Genomic DNA, 18,177 nt, shown 5'->3' on the forward strand with positions numbered 1-18,177 from the left:
CAGAAAGTCGGCTGCCACTGGCACAATCCCCATAACCTTGTAAAAGGAAAACTCCAGAGGCTTCTAATTTACCAGCCCAGATTTTATAACAGTAATCTTTAAGGCCCAAAATGTCACACAAGAACTCAAGCTCAATTGATATAGATACGAGCTGCACACCTAGACTGGACAATGTACCCTACATTATTCAATTGTCTATCTATGAAATCCCCACTTACTTAGTGGGGACCTCTCCCTCTCCCTCTCCTCCCTCTCCTCTCCTCCCTCTCCTCCCTCTGCTCCTCCCCCTCCTCCTCCCCCTTCTCCTCCCCTCCTCCTCCCTCCCCGCCTCCCTCCCCTCCTCCCTCCCCTCTCTCCCTCTCCCACTCCCTCCCCCTCCCCCTCCCCCTCCCTCTCCTTCTTCTCCCCTCCCCCTCCCTTTCTCTCCTCTCCACTCCTCTTCCTCTCTAAAACTTTCAGCTCTGCCTTCTTTTCAACTGTTTAATCACAGGCTCTAGCCTTATCTGACTAACCAAAATTTACCTGACCTCACCTGAGTACAGTCACAGGGTACAGGACAGAAAGAACAGACAGCAATCCACAACAAGGACCCATGGAAGAGCAGTTGGTGCCACTGAGCCATCTCTCCAGCCCCCAATGCAGCTGAAATTTTTAACAAGAATTTTTGTGTAAACCACAAAGTCAGCATATACTTGAAGGATGACTGTATTTGTTTCAGTTTGGATAAATTTAAGAAGTCACAAAATTCCAAAGTGTTATTCCTCTTATTAAACAATGCAGTCATTTAAATGCTCCTTTAACATTTAAGAAATAATAACTGAGTCTACACCCCAGTGTTTTATCTACATGATTAGGTACTTCACTTGACTCTTAGCAGAAAATTCGCATTCTGTTTGGTGATGAGAGCGCCCACCACTAGCTCTCAGAGCTTCAAACAACCACAGCATCCCTGCCAAAGGAAGCTAAATGTCAGCAGCATCCACAGGGCCCAGAGTCACTTCTCACTCTGGAAAGAACAGAAATAGTATCAGTTGGGAATAATAAACTTCTTGAAAGACACCAGTTACTGTTATAGGACTTACCACTTTAAGAAATCTGGATGGAAGTCAGGCAATATTTTCAATGCTAAGGTTTTGGTTTCCTGCTTAAAAGACTATTGGTTTTTGTTTTTAAACACTCATAGACAAATGGATGTTAAGACTAGGAACCACATACAAGCATAAAATCACCAGAAATATGGGGCTTAATATTCTTGTTAAATTATACTTGAAAGCAGTATCACGTATTTGGAAATGACAGATGCTAAACTGCTTTGAAATGAATTAATAAAACATGATACATTAGCAAAACTTTTTTCTTTAGTAAAATAAAAGTGAAATTCTGAGTTCCTTTCCCCTTCCACTACCCTGCTTCATGATCAGTCCATAGTTGCTGTTTGCATGGATGCTCTTTTTGGAGTCACTTGGGGTTAGGGTGAACAGCGCCAAAGTTTGCACATGGTACAAGACGTAACCGAGTCTACTATACCATAGCCAAGGCTGTTATTTTTGACAATGAGAGTTAAATTTTTGTAACAGAGGGTTTTCATGATTGATTTGGGGAAATAGATATTGTAATTGTAAAACCTTACAATGGTACTTCCTAAAGAATAGAAAGTAAAGCATTTATTAATACTGTGCAGTTCCATTTCTATACTCTTCAACAAATAGATCCTCTTTTTCTGCCAAGCCCAGAGCAAATATTTAGAATGGATGTTGTTACCTAATTGTTTCTTGCAGTTTTCTCATAGAATAACAAAAATCAAATAAGCAAACAAATGCCATAATTAAATTGTCAAAGGTGAATTCTTTTTTTTTCTCAAAACTTTAAAGAGATTTGCATAGACATTTTACATACTATGAGGCTATCTTGCCTGTGGTCAATAGCTTCCTTATACCAAAATTACTTAGACTGCTTTCATTCTCAAGAGATACTGATGAGTGTAAATCCACTGACTGCACTATTACATGAAAAGTTACATTAGGATCATAAATGAGGAATCTAAATACCCAGATATATAAAGCTAACAAAGCAAAGAAAGGGTTTACTTTCCTGACAGATGTCATTACTACAGACACTGAGGATTTAAGGAAACTTCTCACTGTTGCCCAAGCTGACCTAGAACACCTGGGTTCAAGCCACCCTCACTCCTCAGGCTCCTAAGTAGCACCAACAATGACTATCCCCTTTTAAAATAAAAACCTGCCTGTACTTTTCATTAACCAGCCTAGAGCGATTATGTAGAAATAGCATATATGTCCTAATGACAGGATAGGCTAGTGATCCTTTTAAAAGGTTTGTTTTCATTGTTTTTAAATTATATGCATATGTCTCTATGTGAATATGTGCACAGGTATGCAGCTGCTCTCAAGAGAACGGTGAGACTGGTCATTCCAGAACCAGAGCTACAGGTGGTTTTGAGCCATCTGATGAGAATGCTGAGAACCCAACTCTGGTCCTCTGCAAGAGCAGTGCCTACTTTTAACAATTGAGCTATCTTTTTAGCTCCAAGAAGCCTGTTAATCCTTACAAATAACCAAAAATTCTAGCTTTCCTAATTTTTATTTTACACCCAATATATACAAGTAAGATACATTTTATAAGTTAACTCAAAATACATTTTTAAAAGGGTACATGCACACTGGATAAGAATCCAAAGGCAAAATATGCTGCAGCCTTGTCCTTCCTGTGTGCAATAGTGAATGCTATGACTCGTCCATACCTACATTCACCAAAGCTTTGCCAATAGTCAGGGGTGTGTGGCTTGGTTGAGGCTAGCCAGCTTGAGGTTCTGGGATCAGTTGCCAGCATCCTCCACCTAAAACAGTCAGAACTAAGACATAATAAAAACTTTAAAAAATAATTATCTATGTTAATATGGCAAAGGTTAGAGCTGTCATTTCTAAGAAAGTCATGTAGTTTATACAGTCATATGTAGTTCCTTCAAGACTAAGGAAACAGCCTTCTTGTGAAACAAGAACATTAAAATACGTAAGCAGACATGGTATCATGCCCATGAAATTTGCAGTTGTTCTTAGGATAAGACATTCCAGTTTAAGAATATTCCGTGTCAGGCTGGTGAGATGGCTGAGTGGTTAAGAGCACTGACTGCACTTCCGGAGGTCATGAGTTCAAATCCCAGCAACCACATGGTGGCTCAAAACAATCCATAATGAGATCTGATGCCCTCATTTGGGTGTCTGAAGACAGCTACTGTGTATTTACAAGCTGGCAGGAGCAAGCAGGGCTGGAGCAAGAGGGAGAAGGAAAGGGGGGGAGTGGAGAACATTTCATGCCAAGAATGAATTTATTCAGCCTGTTTACATAACACTTTTCTGGCATTTTTTCATTAGGACTTTGTCTTAAATCACCAAGTGAGTGTGTTTAGAATACCTAATAATTCTCACATATGCATATTTTCTTATGAAATGATAGCAGCAGGGCCATTAATATGGTAATCAAATCAAGGATGGAAGTGACAGTGAACACAGGAGACCATGACACTGGATGCAACTCAACTTCTCTCATGTGCTGTATGTACCAGGGCCATGCCAGGGGACTGCAGGAGGAAGAGCTATGGCCATGATGAGTACGTAAAAGAATAGTAGAAAAACTATCTCCAAAAATACATACACTATGATTCATAACAGTAGTAAAATTACATTTTGAAGTAACAACAGAAACAATTTCGTGGTTGGCCGGGGTCACAACATAGGGAAGTGTATTAAAGAGTTGCAGCATTAGGAAGATTGAGAACCACTGCTCTAGAAGAAGCAAGTGAACAACCAGCTGAGTTATTTGTTTAGAGGAGAGGAAAAACCTGAGATGATCAAACATCTGAAAATTAGACTCTTGAGAAAACATGAAAGCTTTCTGGTATTTGTCTTTCGAGGTAATTAGAAGGCCAATTTGACATTAAAAGTATTCTAGAAAGAATGCATCTTACTAAAACTTTTTCCTTAAGGAGAGTGCACTGACTGGTTTTTATCAACTTGACAAAGTAAAGTCACCTGGGAAGATAAAACTTCAATTGAGAGATTCCTTCCATCAAATTGATCAGAGGGCATTGTTTGGGGAGATGCATTTTCTTGTTTGAGGATTGATATGGAAGGGTCCAGCCAAGCCCATTGTGGGTACTGCTATCCTAGTCTGGTAGTCTGGGTTGTGTAAGAGGGCAGCCTGAGCTAGTTATGGCAAGCACACTACTCAGCAGGATTCTCCACGGTCTCATTCATTTCCTGCCTTCAGTCTCCTGCCTTGGCTTTTCTCAATGATGGACTCTAACCTATAAGCCAAATAAATCCTTTCCTCCTCCAAGTTGATTTTGGTTAGTGTTTTATTACAACAGCAGCTGTCTAATTGGACTTAAGGCCATTCAACAGGAGTGAAATCATGCCTGATAGTAGAAATCCATTACCACCACTTTTATTAAACCAGCACAATTCCTAACTACATTCTGAAATTTACACTTAGGCCCACAGGTGATGCAGCTCTCGCCCCTCATCAAAGCAGCTTCTTTCTCTTCAGCAGATGGAAACTATTACAGAAAACCACAACTGGATTAACGCAGAGAAAGATCCTGGGGAGCCCAGCTCCCAAGGATACATCTTCAATGCAACTGCACCTAAGGTCAGGGAACAATGAGAGCCAGTGAGTTTCAGAGACTGTAACAGTCAAAAGACTAGAAGGTCTATTGTGAAACTGTCTTCTAAAAAGGGTTGCCGAAGTAAGACCTGAAAAATGACAGTTATCAGCAGACACACCAGTGTGGAAGAGAGAAAGTGTCATTAAGCCATAGTGTTCCTAGACAAAAGACTGACAGGGAGAGGCAGAGAGGGGGAAGGGGAGAAGTTGGAGGGAATGAGGGAGAGAGGTGGAAAGAGGAAGAGGCATGGGAGAGGGCGGGGAGATGTAGGGAATGAGCTTCTCCTAGGGACCAGCCTAACTGGTTATCCAATACAAAGTAGTCAGCCCTGAAGCCATACAGTCACAAACAAAAATGGACTCAGGTTATATTTGTATGTGTGTCTATGCATTTATGTAATGATAATAAAGAAAAAGAAGCCATTTTTTTTTGATGTGGTAGACAGGGGAAGGGCTGGAGGGAGGAGACATATGAAGGGTTGGAGACAGGAAAGGAAGAAATGATAAAACTGTACTTTTATTAAAATGTTAAATTAAAATTTAGAATTATACAAAGTCTAACTAAAAGAAAATTTTGTCTGAACATGAACTTTAGCTTTGAAGATTAGTCATTATTTGACTTTTGGTATTATGACATCCAACATGTTAAAGAACGTATTTAATCTTACATTTTAAAAACTGTTTTGCTATGGTAGTTATACCTCTCTGAGGAACAATACCGCAAAGATCTATCCCTCCCACAAAGGATCTGACATTTCTGTGCTGACTTCAGTGAAGCTCTTTTGCCTATAATTCCATTTCTACTGTTCATGTGTTGATCTCATTCATGTAGACAATTAATTCATTACAATATTCCAAAAGAATAGAACACGACATAGAAATACATAAGTGCTTGTAAAGTTCCCAGTAAATGGTCCATTTCCTTCTCAGGTGATTCTATCACTTAGATTATAAGACAACAATTTTAAGGTGCCGATTTAAATAATAGCAGTTAAAATTTTAGGTTATAACCTAGATATTACAGACAGAACTGTTAACAAATTATCATCAAGTGTAAAAAGTTTTATTCATATCACATGGAGCTTGTATACCAGGCTGCAATCCATTGAATTGAATAAACATCTAGAAATTGGCAGAGATTCAAAGACAGAAGTTGAAAAGATGGCAATCATGTATGAAGCAAGAGCAGAACCTCAGGACCCAGTACAGACAAGGACTTCTTAAGATGGGAAAGCATGTTGTGCCTGGCAGAGCCCCATCTGCAGGGAGCTTATTAGACCAGAGTCCAGCAGCTGCATCCTGAGTCCCACTGTGAGTCCCACGTAAGGAGGTGTGCCTGGACTAAGCAATACCCGAGGATATTAAGTAGGTGTACATCTAAGAGACAAGAAATTCCTCTCAAGAGTGGGCCAAGAAGTACTACTAAACCTTCCTCAGGTTTCACAGGCAGATAAAACCCGCTCCAACCTTTCCTCTTTGGGGGCTGACTTTGCAGTCACTAATGGATCTCATAGTGTTTTTTAGGTTCTTCATTTCTTTGTTATGCTTTATTAAAACCTTTTAACATTTAATTACAACTTGGTATCTGCGGTTTCTGTTGTTTTTGTTTTCCCCTTCCCTTCTCCCTCTTGCTCCAGGTTGCTCCTTGTTTATTTATTTATTATATGTAAGTACACTGTAGCTGTCTTCAGACACCCATAAGTGGGCATAAGATCTCATTATGGATGGTTGTGAGCCACCATGTGGTTGTGCTGGGATTTGAACTAATTACCTCTGGAAGAGCAGTCAGTGCTCTTAACCGCTGAGCCATCTCTCCAGCCTGGTACCTGCATTTACGTTTTAAAGATCACAGATTAACCCATAAATGTAACTCATGCCAGATGCATTACGTTTTGTTAAATTGTAGATTAGAAAACAATGCACATGGTTTTCTGTCTTCTGTAAGACCCAACATCAGAACTGCCTCTAGACTCAAGAGGGTGGTGCACAAGTGGAGTCACTATCAGCCACTTCCTTTGGCAGAGGAGTGTAAGTTACTTGACCCACGTTTTCTCTAACACAACATGAATAATTGTACTGATCTCTTGAAGTTGTGAAAACTAAATGAGGCCCATAAAATGCAGACTAGTGCCCAATATATCATTCTTAGTAACAATAAAAGCCCCTGTTCTTATAATCAATGACTTTGGCACTGGAGAAAAGCTAGGACAGAAAATACACATCTAACTGAAAAACAACAAAAAATTTGTAAAAGATTGGCTAGAGAATTGAACAAATCTGTTCATTTAGTTAATAAGATTACATCATTTGCTGCAAATTTTGCTGTTATTATTTAACATGTTATTAATTATACTTTTGTCTTTCAGTGAAATAATTAGCATTACTTTATTTTATTAAAAAAAAAAAAAAGCTACTATGGGAATTTAGCAAATGTTTGGTTCCCAAATAGTAATAACAGAAATCTATCTAAATTTTGCAAATGCTTTTAATTAAGTGACAATGATTGCCACAGGGATTGACTACTAGGCTCATATATAAAAGCCAATAGGGACCTCAGAGCCTTTACTGCACAGCGCTGGCTAACATGGCAGAATCATTTACTAGGGTCTTAGTATCACAAGGTAAGCAGAAAGTGATGAGATGTGCTCAATTTGGTATAAGGTTTCAGCTGAGCAGAGCTTCTCATGACAGGTAAGGTTTCAGCTAACAGTCCCAGATTAAGCAGTGCTACATGTTTAAAGTTGCAACTTTGTCCAACAGTCAGAAAGGTTTTCCTTTCAGGAGGAAAGATGACCAAGTGATGGTAATGTTCTGCAAAGCCATCTTAGCCCAGCAGTCTTTCCTTCTGAGCACTTGCTGCAGGTTATAGCTGCTGGGTGATGTTTCTCAACTCTTTATAAAGGCTGCATCCTTTGTGATATAAGGTCACTAAGTTTTTTTTTTTTTTTTCATTAGTCTATTAAATGATAAACTGTAACTTAACTGAGATTTCTTTGACATCTTTGGGGCCTAAATAAAATTGCCAAACCCCAACTCTTCAGTTTGTACACTGGTTCTGGTTTATCAATGATAAACCAGATAAACCTCAATGATTATGAAGGTAGTTAACTACTCTGCCTTCAGCCATCACTTCCTGCTTATGTGGAAACTACACTTACAAGAGGTGAAAACTTAGGGTCTTCTCTAAACAAATATATTCAGCTCTATCACACACATGACATTCTAGACCTTTAAAACACAAAGGAGCTTTTCAAAATATTCACTGGGTTTTTTTTTAATTTTGTTTTTCTCACAATTTGTCCTTTGTGCCGGGATTGCCATGGCTAAATGGATCTGCTTTTGAATGAAACTTGGTTGGAGCAGCAATACAGCCATGAGGACATTCCAAGAAGGAAAAAAAAAAAAAAAAACCACCAAAACCCAAAGGCAAGCCTCTGAGTCATTAGTTGGGTCAAAGCACAATTCTTTGAGAACTAAATCCACAAGGCTTTCGCTAGTACCAAGAATGTAGGTGGATGAATTAAAATACTCTCTGATACTCTTGGAATTCATCAGGTTCTTTCAGGTGACTAATTCTGCTTTTTCACAAGGTTGGACCCTTAAATTTAAAAAAATTAAAACTTGAGTATGTTTGACATTAAGACTACCTTTGAGACTTGAGCTTGGAAAATGACCCATTTTCTTTGAAGATTGAATCAGATCTTTCACAGTAAAGATCCAACATGAAACAGCCTTGCTAGGTTACTCAGTCCTTACCTTTCTGCAAAGCCAAACTCCCATTTTTCCAATTTGAAGACCAGGACTTCCATTTCATCATGCTTAGCGTGTCTAACTGGCCTAAAAGATATTAATGAATTGGATTCTCCTATAACTCTCTTCCCCAAATAGTAGCCAACATCTGGTAAATGTGTTAAGTCCAGAACTGCAAAGCTCTGTAGTTAAGCTTGGCTAGGAGTCCTGAGCTCTGGCTTTTAATCTTACTATTCTTAAATACTGGGGAGGCCCAAACCATAAAATGGATGCTATAACAAGAAAAATCAGTTCAAAGTGATAGTTTGGAACTAATTTTTCTTGGCTGTCTTTAAATAAAAAATTAGGTATATGTTAGAAAACGTGCCTGAAAATCATTTCTTATTTCGATTCAAAAATTTACTTTCACAAAATAATTTAAATGCAACTTCTTATAAAGAATGATTAGTAGTAACATGAATTACCATCAGGTTTAAACTTAACTTTAAAGTCTTACATAATTCTAGTGTTCTGCATTCTAAAACTGGAGAGTCTTAGAGTTCATAAATATAAATGCCAACCAGAACAGATCTGTAGGAAAATAGTAAAAACGGTTTTTTGATTTGTTGTTGATTGTTTTAATTGTTGCTGTTTTGAGACAGAGTCTCATAAAATCAAGACTGGCTTTGAACTCTTGATCATTTGGGATTAAAACATGTACCACTATGCCAAGATATAAAACAGCATTCTTACAGATCTGTGTAAATGCCTTAACAAAGATTTAGCTTTAAGTAAATGTTTATGTAAAATGTTTCTTGACATGTACCCTCATAAAACTATCATAATATTTACTACCAATGCAGTAACTTACAAATAAGCCAATAAATCTGTTCTAAGTAGACACATAGAAAGGCAAAGACATCTTTATTTTTTAACCTTTAGTCACTCTGGAATAACATTAGGTGCTTGAAATCTTTGATAATGATTTTAACATTTCACAAATAGACAGAAAAACGGAACCTCTAACAAACTAGACTTTACATAATGGCTTCTGTATCACAACTGCTTGGGTAAGCTGCCTAATGAGTATGTTCCAAGTGCTTTATACTGTTCAAAACTAATCAAAATAAACAGGAAAGCAAAGAAATCAGGAGGCTCTACAAAATGGCTTAGAAAAACAAGTTTTCTATTTATTTAAAAATAAGTTTATAGTTACTACATTGCAGGGACAGGAATTCTTACACATACATTCTAGTTTGTATAAAAGGATTCCAAGAATTATGCATCAAAACTAACATAGAAAGTATCCACGTAACAGTAAAGAAAGGTCCAATCAGTATGTACAAAAAGAAAGGGCCTGCTACCGTGGTGCAAGACTGCCGTGTATGACATGATAATCCAGGTCTAGAAGAAATAAAACAGGAACATCAATAAAGCTAAATAATTTTAAAAACTCTGTCACTTATTACATACAACATATCTGCTTGTGTTTAACATTGCTTTCTGTACAAAATAAACATAATTTTAATTTGAAATGTGTCAGTTACAACATTAACCCTTTAGGTCAGTTGCTTTTTAAAAATTGAGCTATGTTTAGACGTCTAAATATCCCATGGTGGGATTTAGTAGTTTTCTTAATAACTTTTTAAGACCTGTTTCTTCTTGCCACTTCAATATGGTCTAAAAATGTAACATTGTATCTTTTTCAATTTATTGTGATAAATCAACACGCACATCCTTGAAAGTAATCAGCATGTGTGTGTATCTGTCTTGTAAGTGCATGTACTATAATACAATCCTGAACCTATCTTCTTAGTTCTTTAAATGTAGAAACTCATCCATATACTACTATGTATTTGGTTTGTGCCATATAAGGTTAATTTCCTGATATTTTTATCTGCATTAAAAAAGTATTTCAAAACAGAGCTATTGAAACTAAAAAATATATTTATAGCTCAGATAATCTACTCAACTGTACTGTGTGTGGGTTCATCTCCAGAGCGCTCAGAGTCGTACTTACAGTCTTCTGACTTTTCATTTGGATCACTTTAATAAGTATAATTAAAAACAAAATAGTTCCTTAGTAAATACATTAATTTTAGTTGAAGTCACCTAGAAATCATTTTTTTGGATAGAAACAAAAGGTGTATTTTTCCCAATTTTTAACATAAGACAATTTACTGCCTAATCAAGCTACTACTGTTAGCAATATCTTCTGGATAATATGGGAGTAATGCATTCTAAATAAAAGTAATCTCCGCTCTACTCACTTTTAAAATACTATACCTCCTGCATATGAACACTGATAACAGCCCATTAGTAACTCAAGTATCTTGGTCTTTTCAACCTACTCAAAAATAAACTTCAGGTGAACAAACTATTAAAAATCAGTTTGGATTTTTTTTTTTTTTTTAAGATAGAAAGCTTAAAACCACGTACTTTTAACTTCAGAGATACTTATAGATATGATGATATAAAATGGAATGTCAAAATAAAACACTGTCAACCGAAACTAATTGTGTAAATGCTGCTAACATCATGCAGAGTTAAACTTTATTTCAATAAACGTTTGAAGGTTCTGATTAGTCTACTACAATACAGCTAAGAAACAGTTCTGTTAATGATTATGTGGTGTTTGCTATTCACTGTCTTATGTAATTAAATTCCAAGTGAAACTGCATCCAGTGAATCTTGTTTCTCCGATATGGCCTAACCACCTGACAAATGTTCCATAAGCTACCTAATTAGACAATTCTGTTAGTAACCCACTAACCTTCAATTGTTGTGAAACAAAGGAAAAACAACAATGGAAATAAGGCCCTTAATTATCAGTTTATACTTATACACAGAAGACAAAGACTGCTTGAGAAGACTGTGAGGTGTGAGACTTTAAGAGGCTACATTTCTATTTCCAAAGGCTGATAGATTGCAATTTGACTGAGTCTTTAAACTACCCCTGTGACAACACTGAAACTTCTATTAAACTTGGGCACTGTGAAGTCAGGATAGCATAACAATATGGTTGAATATTAGAAATATAAACTGAGGTTTTTTGGTATTGCTGCTGCTTTAGCCCTAGTCTTGAACATGTTTTGCAGCTAAAGGTAACTTTGAACTCTTGATGTTCCCGTTTCTACCTCCCAAATGCTGGGATTACAGGCATGGACCATTGAACTCAGCCTGAATACTGGTATCTATGTTCCATGTACATAATAAATTTCCTTTTTGAAAGTTTCAGTACATTTGAGATTTTTCTTATTGGTTACCTAAGATGAGCGCTAACAATTCCTTCTGGCCTATAAACAGTACATATAGGATGTTACTGTCTCAAAGAAGAGACTTTTCCAAGCAGTAAAAACAAACTAAAACATGATGATTTAAAGTTCATAATTTATCTTCTGCGATGTACAGAAGCTAAATTATAAAAATACAAAATCTATGTCTGGTGTTAATGTATCTTAAGTTTTCAATTACAAATAATGCAATCCAAGTCATTTTGCTTTACTAAGAAACCAGTGTCTAAAAATGTCCAAATACTGTGAATACAGTGTCTTTAAAACAGAAATGCTATATTTCTTTGTTATAAGAATGATGGAAACCACTGCTCAGAGGCTGGAACTCTCTGTGCACCATTCTAGAGGTCCTCCACACTAAGACTGTGCGCACTTCCTTATACTGAACATACCTTATAACTACATTTATTTATAAAAATGGATTTTAGTCTAATATTCAATACAATGCAGATAACATCAGGAAATTACATTTCTCAAATAGATTCCCTTCAAAAGCAACTAATTACTTTAATGACTTAAATTTCCAATGTACATACTATCATTTTTCAGTAATGGTGAAATTGACTCATTTTTCTATATAACACATCATCCATTTCTGTATTATGAAGAGTTAACTACTTAATTTTAATTATATAGTTCAATATATTTGTTAGAAAAAAATAAATGTACAAAAAACCTAAAAAATTTGAAATTATTTTTTAACTGTAAAATCACAGCAATCCAGTCAAGGTCTGGAAAATGGTTCACTTAGTTTCACTGGAGGGTTTCTGTACAAATTTCATTACAAATGATCTAAAAAGCCCAAATGCATCACTTTTCATTCTTCTTCAATACAGTTAAATGACAGTTAACATTTATCCTTATTGGAAACAAGGAAACAATTATAATCTAATTACATATTTTGCCAAGGTTCAATTAAAGACTTTATTCTCTACATCAGGGTCATGCTGATATATATTTTCCCCATCCTTCCTTTTTAAAAATGTAGTATCTGAAAGATTTGGTTACATTTTTGTACCATATCAGTCCTCAGAAAATACTACATTCTTAAAACTTAAAAAAAAAAAAGGTAATTTTAAACAATAGAAATGGCATTTATGTTGGTTTTTAAGATATAAAATAACTAATGTACCATAAACAAATAAATAACTGCTTTCCTTTTTCCATAGCAGTACATATAGTAATACATTCTCCTAAGTCATATAGTTATCATTTACAATAGACAACTTAATTTTACTAATGATGCAAAAAAATAATAGAATACAAGGCACAATCATTAAATGAGAGTTTCTCTTTAGAGTGTATATTGAGATACCAGCTTGATAAGTATACCGTAAAAAGTGCAGAAAAAACACAATGTGCAATGAGACCACTGTATAAAACATGATTGCATAAAAAGTGATTTGGCCTATTTTTAACTTTTAATAATTGAAAATAACCAATCTTTTCCTTAAAATTAAACTATAAAGTATGACATTTTAAAATTATTTTTATTCTACTACTATCTAAAAAATCCTGAAAAAAGAATTTATACCTGGGTAATAATAGTACTTAAGAATGCGTTTGTATATATATATATTCAATCACACCCATTTATCAATATACACACGCACACAGACATGGTTCTTTGTAAGTCATTTTAGCCTATTGGATATGTCTGAAGTTTAAAAACGACATTAATCCAGATCAAGTAAACATCAAATTCCATACATTTTTTCCTGTATTGTCCTTGAATCCTTTAACCACTTAAACATTTTCTCTAAGATATCTCTGTCAAAGGACCCACCAGTGCATTATTTTCCTACTATTAGTACCAAAAAAAAGATACAACTCAGCATAATCTTGTAATAACTTGCTCTTTAGAATATATAGCTTTCCCAGTATTGAAAAGTGTATGCTGTCCTGACAGTCAACAACAGGCTTTCCACTGCACTGATTCTCAGTCTTTGGCACAATAAACAGAGATAGAGTGACTGATATAAGAATCAAGGTCTGAAAAATTAGACAGTCAAATGTTTTCCAATGTGGATATGTTTCCTTTGCATTAATACATTTTCTCCTAAGTTTGGCAGAAATGGAGTAAAACAAAAGCTTCCTCTAGATGTTCTGTAGATGAACACCTTTAACTCACAACACTTTTCAGGGTAACAAATGGTGGGAACTGGAAAGTTATCTTTAGAGGAAGCCATTCTTAATGTACTGCTACTCTTTGTAACATCTCTCTTCCTAGGGCATGACTTCTGCTATCAGTAAAAATGTACCTCACTTGGTCAAAAATAACTCAATTTAACAGGAAATGTTCTTTATCTCTAGGAATACTATGTTTCTTAATAGTGTAGCAGAGCTGTCTCTCCCATAAATAAACCAGAATGTTTAACAGGTGCTCAATTTCAAACAGTGAATGAAATGAATGTGGAAATGAATAACCTACCTAAGGGCAATAAATAGCAAACATTTGAAATATATATGTATATAGATTTGTTTCATTCAAAGATGTAAATTATCTTCTAAATGTTTCTTTTCTCCTTCTTCCCAAGTCAAATTGTAACATTCCCTAATCCATCATAGCAGCAAGGAAGCAGAAACCTTAATTCTACTTACTCCTTAACTGTACCTGCTTTATAGATTTTTAAAATACAATTATTTTGCTTCAAGTTACCAACCAATTAAATTAGCCTTTGCTTTTTCAGTCAACTTTCGGACTCGTCCTCTACTGGAAGTTCCAAACGTCAAAGAGGTGTCCTCGAACAACAGCTGTCTCTGTTCTTCTTCTGAGTCATCCTCATTATAGAAAGCTGTCCTTCGACCTTGGTTTCTAGTTCTCATGTGAGGTTCAGAGCCTTTGAGTTCTTCAAACTCTTCTTCCTCATCTACAGGATCATCTGTTTTTTTCCGGTTACTTCTCCTTAACACTTTAACATTTGTAGGAACTATGAGTTCTGAATCTAGGTTTTGAGTTTTCACCTTCCTTTTGGGTTTTCTGCCTCCACGACTCTTCTTCTGTAACAAATCCTCCTTAACAACATTAGTTTCAGAAAGAAAGTTGCACGTTGAAGACGGAGCCACATCACCCCTGATGGGATGCATGTTATTTTGTTCAGAGTTTTCTTGCTTTGCACACTGCAGTTTCTTGGGCTTTCTACCTCTTTTCTTGTGTGTAACTTCACCACTGCTGGTGTTAACTTCTACCTTAGGCTTCCTCCCAGGTCCTCTCTTCACAAGTTTTGATGGTTGCCCTCCATGGCCATTTACTTGAATGGTTCCTGGTATAAGAACATTGTTCTTACAATCTCCTGAAAGAGAAAAACAGTACACTTAATATATAATGGGTTTGTTGTTGTTGTTTAGTCCTCCAACTAGTTGGTAAGGAAACTAGCATACTTCTATGTAATGATATAACAATAATAGTAATTAATAGTAATAACAATAATAAACTACTAAAGTGAGAAAAAATTGATAATTTCTGTGGTTACCTAGACATTCTTTCTATTCAAAATTATTTATTTATTTATTTATTTATTTATTTATTTATTTATTTATGTGTCCACTTGGATGGTAACGATGGAGTTCTCTCCTAGTCTAACATGGGTTTTTCCGGACAGAAATGAGGTTGCCAGAATTGCAAGCACAGTTACCTGCTTACCTATCTTATTGGCCCCTGGAAAAGGATTCTCGACGAAGACAGAAAGTGATGTAAGTACAAATAGAAGACCTAAGTTAATGTTGTCACGGACAGTAAAAAGTAGAAATTCCATTATCTACCACCCTTATTACATATTCTAGTGTTAGTAGCTTTGTTCAGATCAAATGAAATGATTGTATCCATTTGCAGTTTATTACATCAAAGTACTTTACTGTTTAAAATCACTAAATACATGGTGTTTTGGTATCACTACTTTTAAGGAGTTAAGTCATGGAAAAATATTCTTATCATACTAAGTTTATGAGACTTTTAAATCTGGTCATCTCAATAAGCACATTAATTTTTATCTCTTGCTTTCACAGTCATTTGATGAGAAGATTCAGAAAGTAAAAAATGGACAAATTCTAGCTTTTCTTTCATCTATGAATGTGACAGTAACTTCTATATAAAAGAAGAGAGTCTGCAGCCTAAGAGAAATCTCCATGTTTTCTGGACATACAAAGAATCTTCCTTCCTAATCCCCTACCCAATATAATTATGAGTATCATCTGGTGCAGTAATTCACATCAGTGACTCTCATTAAAAACTGCCATGGCTTTGACACTGCTTACCTCTTATCTGCAAACTATAAGTAATAATTATTCAACTGATATGTTTAAAGCTAGAGGACCCCGAATGACATTTAAAGTCTTAAAAGCCCAAGACTGTTAATTTGGGTAATAATGGGTAATAAATCTAATAATGGAAAGAGAAAACAAAACTTTCGAAGATAAAGACATAAAAGGAATTTAAGAACTCTAAGGCAGCACTACGGATAATGGAACAGTATGTAAAAATGAAGAGAAAGATGAACACACTCAAGGAGCCACAGAAGATAAACGCTAGGACAATTAATCAAAAACTCCAAGAAAACACCAAAAACAAAACAACGAAATGGTAAGAATACAGACAAAATTGTGAATAACTCTGAATATCAATAGCCTCAACTTCCCATTTAAAGAAAAAATAGATAAGACTATCAGCCTGGGCTACAAAATAGGTTCTAGTAAAATAGTGCAAAGGAGTAAATAAAGGCGCTCCAGGCAAGTATACTCAGGGAACAGTACTTACCACCCAGAAGATGTGGGAAAAAAACAAAACAAAACAAAAACAACTCAATGTTGGGCTCAGAATTCATCTTTTTGAGTTATTGGTAAGGGGTGCCCAGGAAGCACCTCAAACAACACAAGCTGTTTCCCAATGATTTTGACTGCCTACCATAACTAGATGACAAGACCCTACTGACGAAGCCATTCCTCACTTTGGGTATAGAAATGTCAATTGATCCCCAAACTCTCTACCTGCTGTTTATTCCTATACAATGCTAGAAGGTGCAATGTAGCCTTCAGGAGAGGAAAACAACTGTCTTATCCAGAGCTGGAGTCTATATGCACAATACCAACCTGTCAGGCAACATGTGTCCCCTCGTCCAATAGTGGCATGTTGTTTATGGGTAACCAACCATTTCTACCTTAAGGCCTGTTTCAAAGGAGGAATATCATGCTTGCTACAGTAAACCTAGTCAAAAACCCCATGACTTGGGTAGACTCTATATCCTAGGAGAGTGAACAGGCTGTTGGTGTTCTGTTTTGCTAAATGGTCATATTGTAAAATTGTAGATGAATTTTAATCTAGCAACATGGCTGTTCTGATCAAATCTAGTCCGTATGATTGAACTGGAATGGAGACATGCCCTTAGAACACACCCTTGAATTCCTCTGGCTGGAATCCTTTAGTACATACCTTTAATCCCAAACAATGATATCTAACTGAGGAGAAGACAGTGATGGACCAGAAAAAGACTTGTCAGAATTGATCAGATATACCCAACTCTAGGGAGAAAAGCTAAGAACAGTGTAGGGACAGAGAGTCAGTTCAGTTAGTTCTACTTAGTTCAGTTAAGTGGTGTGGAGTGAAGTTCAGTGAGTGCACTGAAACGGAGCTGAGTTAGTTTAGTAGTTTATACAGTTCAGTGCAGGTCAGCAGAGGCAGCTGAAGCCAGAGAATAAGTAGCAAGAGGATTAGAACACATTGCTAGAGTTAGTTTGAGGCCAAGCAGAGCAATTCAGGAGAAGCCAAGAAAAGCCAAACTGAATCAGTCAGCATGGGGAATAGTTTAGGCTAGCTAGATAGCTGAGTTGACCAGCCAGATAGAGTTCAGAAAGAACTAAAAAGGGTGAACTTATTCAAGCAGTAAGTCTCAGAGATGCCCATTATATCAGAGCACATACAGCATGCTCACATATGTACAAGTGCCTTGGCCCTCATGTGGAGGTCAGAGAACAATTCTGCAGAATTGTCAGTTCTCTCCTATCAGCTCATGGGATGCAGCTAAGGTTGAAAGGTCCACATGCAATCACCTCTATCAGCTGAGCTTTAGTTCCCAAGAACTGAGAGCTTTATCCCAACTGTACAAGGAGACACTAACATACAGGGGTAGTAACTGACTTGTCCCCATGAACATTCAGATATTGGCCTCTAGTTCTCAGCAATGTCTTCTGGCCAGCGGATCCATATATTGGATTACATACTTTTTATTGACACTCCCAAAAGGAAAAAGGCCAACTCCTATAAAAAAAGCATTAACTATAAAAAGGACTCACTATATCTGAAAATATTGTAAGTAACATTTTTACTTTCACCTTTTTTGAGGCAGGGCATTCATTAAACTGGCTTTGCCTCAGACCTGTGATGTTCCCGTGTCAGTCTTTCCAGGAAACAGTGGAGCCCACAGCCCCACAGCCCCACAGCCCACAGCCCCACAGCCCCACAGCCCCACAGCCCCATAGC

At 36.4% G+C, this 18,177-nt stretch overlaps 1 protein-coding gene across 1 annotated transcript in view; it reads right to left on the minus strand.

Moving 5' to 3' along the window:
• Positions 1 to 9,577: 9,577 nt before the first annotated feature.
• Phip (PHIP subunit of CUL4-Ring ligase complex) overlaps positions 9,578 to 18,177 on the minus strand; it is a 114,800-nt gene continuing 106,200 nt past the window's right edge. The window contains 1 exon segment of the mRNA XM_034483628.2: positions 9,578 to 14,998. Within this exon segment, the coding sequence (XP_034339519.1) occupies positions 14,361 to 14,998 (638 nt within the window). The 3' untranslated portion in view covers positions 9,578 to 14,360.

This window comes from Arvicanthis niloticus, chromosome 21, assembly GCF_011762505.2.
Source record: "Arvicanthis niloticus isolate mArvNil1 chromosome 21, mArvNil1.pat.X, whole genome shotgun sequence".
NCBI classification, from domain to species: Eukaryota; Metazoa; Chordata; class Mammalia; order Rodentia; family Muridae; genus Arvicanthis; species Arvicanthis niloticus.